The sequence below is a fragment of the Chrysochloris asiatica genome, unplaced genomic scaffold, assembly GCF_000296735.1.
Source record: "Chrysochloris asiatica unplaced genomic scaffold, ChrAsi1.0 scaffold00008, whole genome shotgun sequence".
NCBI lineage: Eukaryota > Metazoa > Chordata > Mammalia > Afrosoricida > Chrysochloridae > Chrysochloris > Chrysochloris asiatica.
The window spans coordinates 30273305-30278298 of NW_006408526.1; the positions used below are offsets into that span (position 1 = coordinate 30273305).

Sequence of the window (4994 nt, forward strand, 5' to 3'; positions counted from 1 at the left end):
TTGTGAGAGCAGTCACAATCACACACAGACACTCTTCTTCTCTCTCTCTCTCTCTCTCTCTCTCACACACACACACACACTCACAGAGGCAGCAGACCGTGGAGGTGCCTGTAATGAAGTGCTCATATGGCCTTTATCCCAGATGATGTTGTAAATGGACCAGTCACTTCAATCAGTCTTCCCAGCAGCCAGTGTTGTGAGATGAAGCAGGACCTCACCCTAGGATTTCTGGAAGCGCACCTCACGCTGAGGAAGAGAACAGGAAAATCAGGGACAGTGGGAGAACACAGACACTGAAAAAGTTTGTGGGAGTTCCTGAGTAGTATAAATGGTTGACATGCTTGGCTGCTAGGGGAAAGATGGCAGTTTGAGTTTATCCATCAATGCCTCAGAAGAAAAGCCTAGTGATCAGCTTCTGAAAAGTCAGCCATGGAATTCCTTGTGGAACACAGTTCTGCTCTGATACATGTGGAGTCATCATGAGTTGGCATCGACTCGCTGGTTACTGATAGAAAAGAGGGGCAGCAAAGGGAAAAAGACAGAGTAGGTTCGAAGAGACCCAACACACTGAACTTTCTCTTGCTCCCTCATCTAATTTCTCTGTTGTTCTGCCCTTGACCCTGGCAGGGAAGGGAAGAGCTGGCCACAGTTGTTTTACAGATAAGAGACAACAGGCCCAGGTAAGGTTCAGGTTGAACTAGGTCAGCAGAGAGCAGGGCATGGAACCCTGTCTCCTGATGTTGGTTTCCCAGTACACCAACTTCCTGCCAAGGAGGGGGAGTCCTCCTACCACATCCTACCCTCAGTGGTCTGTATAAATTCACAATGTGGCATCACCAAGGAGAAGAGAGTGGCATTAGGGCTGGCACCAAAGCCTAGGCCTCACTTCTTTCAACCCTCAGTGCTCTGTTCTGAGGAGAGGAAAGAGGGAACACAACAAAGGGAGCTGGGATTGTTAACAGGCTCTCAAGCGACTTCTTTTCTGTCCTGCTCTCTTGGGCCTTCTGAACATCCTTGAATGTGGGGGGCAAGGCACTTCTGCCTAAGGCCCTGGGAAAACTGCCCTTGGCCCTCTTGTAGACACCCCAGCTTTGAGAGTACTCAGACTGCTTGGTATAGAATGCCCCCCACAGGTCTCTCACCTCCATTTTTCTGTAAATCCACGGGAGGACTTCTGTCACTTTGGTGTATACACCGGGTTTGTTTCTTTGGCCACAGCCTGTACCCCAGCTGGTGACTCCTGTCAGGTACCAGCGGTTGTTCTGCTCACAGACAAGAGGCCCCCCGCTGTCGCCCTATAGGGGAGATGGGAATATCAGCAGGGACAATGGTGGGGCACCTGATTCTCACTCCAACCCCAACACCCCAGGCTCCCCCATTACCCAGGTCCTGGAACCCCTGCCGCACCCAGAAACAGTCTACCTGACAGGAGTCTCTGCCTCCTCGAAGGTCCCCAGCACACATCATCCTTGGAGTAAGGTAACTGTCATAGACCGAGTAGTCATTGCACTTCTTAAAGTCAATGAGGTTGACCTGTACTTCCCGAAGGAAAGGGGATGTCTTGTCTTCCGTGAAGAAGAGTTGAAGGAAAGAAAGGATGAGATGAGAAGAAGACTCCAGGCAGCTTCATGGAATTCTAGCTGTCCACCCCAGCTAGAATGGTCTCATAGAATTGGAGGGCACCATTCCTGTGCCTGGTCAATGAGCAAGTGGAGTCCTCTGTGTTGGATGCCCAGGACATATGGGCACGCACACACCCTCATACCAATCACAAATTCCCTACACACAAAACAGATGTGCACACTGTATAATTTCATCACACACATACACACATACACACATACACATGCAACTCAAAAGCCGGTCGGGCCACCTTACATTTTGCACAATGCTTTTGTATGTTCAAGGCAGCATCAAGTTTATCAGTTGGTTTGTTTTGGGTAACTATGTGTCCTAGTAAACGCAGCTGTTATTAACCTACTTAGAAAGGAGGAAACTTAACGCTGAAGAAGTGACTTGCCCATAACAAGACAGCAGCTAGTTACACGGCCAAGATCAGAAAAAGGGTTTCTCACAGGCTAGTGATCAATCCATCACACTGAGCCTGAGGGAAGCTGACCTTTCCTCAGACACCCAGAGCTGACCTGACTCCAACAGCCAGCAGCCAGGCCAGGTGTTCCCTGCTGGACAGAAATTCTGTATTTTTACATAAATAACGTACATGTCATGGTGTGGCACCGGAGGATAACACACTGGGCAAAGTCAGTTTGAACAGCAAGGTTGGCAGTTCAATCCCACCAACCACTCCTCAGAAACTCCATACAGGGTCCCTACGAGTCAGAACCGACTTAATGGCACTTAACAACAACAGCAATAACTGAACAACACCTCCCGCCCCCACGTTATTTCCATAAGAATGCCATTCTAGTTTCCTCCCATTATACAAGTGGGTGTGTTATTTATGTGGATGCCTTATTTAATGTTGTTGTTGTTAAGTACCATGGAGTAGGTTCCGACTCATAGTGACCCTGCACAGGGTTTCCTAGGCTGTAAATCTTTACGGGAGCAGAAAGCCTCATCTTTCTCCTGTGGAACAGCTGGTAGTTTCGAACTGCCGACCTTGGGGTTAGCAGCCCGATTCGTAACCACTACACTACAAGAAATCCTTATTTAATGTTAGGTAGACTCGATGGCACTTAACAACAACAACAGACATTTTATAACAAAAGGAGGGGAGTGGTTGATCTTGCAGTCCAGGAGCAGAGGACCTTGGGACTGGGACCATCAAGGGAGAAAAGTGCAGTGCAGGACCCTACCCAAAGAAGAAGTGACACCAGAGATGGAGGCAGAGACCATAGCGTGGAGAGATGTAGCCGCTGGGGACTCTGGGCTAAGGGAGGGAAGGAGTTGTGTGCTGACGGCCGGCTGGAAGCAGGCTTGTGGGGTGTACCCTTTGGCTGTTCGAATGGTTATATATTCCTGAGTGCTTCGGTGTACATCCAAAAACAAAAGAGGGAATGGAAGCAAATGCTGTTGAATGATCATGCATGGAGGGGATTGTAATCATTGCAATGAAATGAAATATGATAGGATGAATGTCAAGCTCATGTTCTCCCATGTAAACTACCACTCAATTCACAATAAAAAACTTTAAAAAAAAAGAGAGAGAAAGAAATGATAATCTCCCAGAACATAGACATAAGACAAGACTACTCTGTGAGTCCTGGTGTGGTGCTGTGGGTTAATGCGCCAGACTGCAAAGCCATTTGAACTGCAAGGTTGGCAGTTCAAGCTCACCAGCTGCTCCTTGGAAACTCTATACAGGGTCGCTATGGGTTGGAATCGACTCGATGGCACTTGACAACAACTCTGTGATCATGATGAATTAAAGAAAAAGAAAAAGAAAACACAAAAAATCAAGAAGAAACAAGATCGCTTCATAAACTTGTGTTGTTGTTTCATACCTTTCGAGTCAGTTCTGACTCATACACACTCTGTATAGGGTTTCCAAGGAGAGTCTGGTTAGTTTGGACTGCAGACCTTGAATTTAGAAGTCCAGTGCTTATCCTACAATGCCACACCATGACTCTTGGGTAAGCACAGACAAAAACAAGATCACTGTGCAAGCAACAAAATATCAAACTACTTCCCTCTCTCGGCCAGTTGGAGTTTCTGCTGCTGCTTTACCGATTCCAGCTTTAACCTCAGTCTAGTCTTCCTTCCTTCTTAATAAGATTACTGAAGTGGCCAACCAGAATTACCTCTGGTTCCTGACAGTATGCAATCCAGAAAAATACTTTCTCCGTGGAACCCCAAGTCACCCAAAACCAATGATAAGTTCTTTCTTGCTGCTGCCTGAGATGCCCATAGTTTTCCATAGTATGCATGCTGCCTCACAGAAATGAGCAGTAAATCCAGATTGTTCTACTACAGTTGTTTTCCTAGTGGTCTTCGCTGGAGCACACTGTCACATTATCTGTCTTGACATGTATCTGGTCTGGGTGTACATATGTATATGAGGGGTCTTCAAAAAGTACATAGAAAAAAGGAATGAAAAGATAATGGAATTTCCCCATGAACTTTTGGAAGCCCCCTCATACACAAATATGCCCCCAGACATATGAGGCTCCATTTCCAACCTACATACTCTCATTTACATGCCTCAACATATCACCCACATGTGCTACATACATATACACGTGTACACACACACTTTAACTCACCATCTGTTTCTCTGGTCTTGCCAAAGCCTGTGATCCAGCAGGTCTCATTGAGACTAAAGGTCTGTCCATGCATGGGGAGGCAGGCAGGGTGGATATGAGCTGCAAAAAATTCTCAAGACATTAATTAAGGAACAAGGGTGGAGATTTAATGGACAGGGCATGGAGGGGCAGAAGTACCAATGTCCTCCTTGATATCAGGGTGGTTTGGATCCTCCACAGAAGAAATGGTATCAGTCTTTATCTTATCCCCTCCAGTCTTCAGGGTACCCCCAGAAGACCCAAAGTCATTCTCATGTCAGTGGTTGCTATTTGGGAAGATGCATATGCTTTCCATGGGCCAAACTGGTCCTGAAGGTTGAACTTCAAGAGCAACTCTCTTGTTTGAACTTCTTGTATACCTTTCTATCAGAGCAAGGAGCAACAGCCTACAAAGTCCTCCATATTATGCCCACGGTGTCTCAGTGTTGTGTCTAGCCTAGTCTGGGAATGGTACCTGCTGATTGGCCAGGACCATGACCCTCCTTCCAAATGTTCACCCATCCCAGGATGAGAACATCCATCCCAGCAGGAGGTTCAAACTCACCAGTTACTCCTTGGGAACCCTATACAGGGTCGATATGAGTTGTAACTGACTCGACAGCGACAGCACTTAACAACAACAACAAAGGCAGGGGCCACCAGACAGCTGCTAACTTGCTCCCACACTCAGAAATATTTAGGAGCTACTGTTACACATTATTTTGTAATCTCTGGTTGCTATGAGTCGGAACC

At 46.9% G+C, this 4994-nt stretch overlaps 1 protein-coding gene across 1 annotated transcript in view; it reads right to left on the bottom strand.

Moving 5' to 3' along the window:
- Positions 1 to 219: 219 nt before the first annotated feature.
- TMPRSS13 (transmembrane protease, serine 13) overlaps positions 220 to 4994 on the bottom strand; it is a 51936-nt gene continuing 47161 nt past the window's right edge. The window contains exons 10-13 of the mRNA XM_006833983.1: positions 4224 to 4322; positions 1423 to 1565; positions 1143 to 1295; positions 220 to 246 (exon numbers count right to left, since the gene is read on the bottom strand). Of these exons, the coding sequence (XP_006834046.1) occupies positions 220 to 246; positions 1143 to 1295; positions 1423 to 1565; positions 4224 to 4322 (422 nt within the window). The remainder of the gene's footprint in view (positions 247 to 1142; positions 1296 to 1422; positions 1566 to 4223; positions 4323 to 4994) is intronic.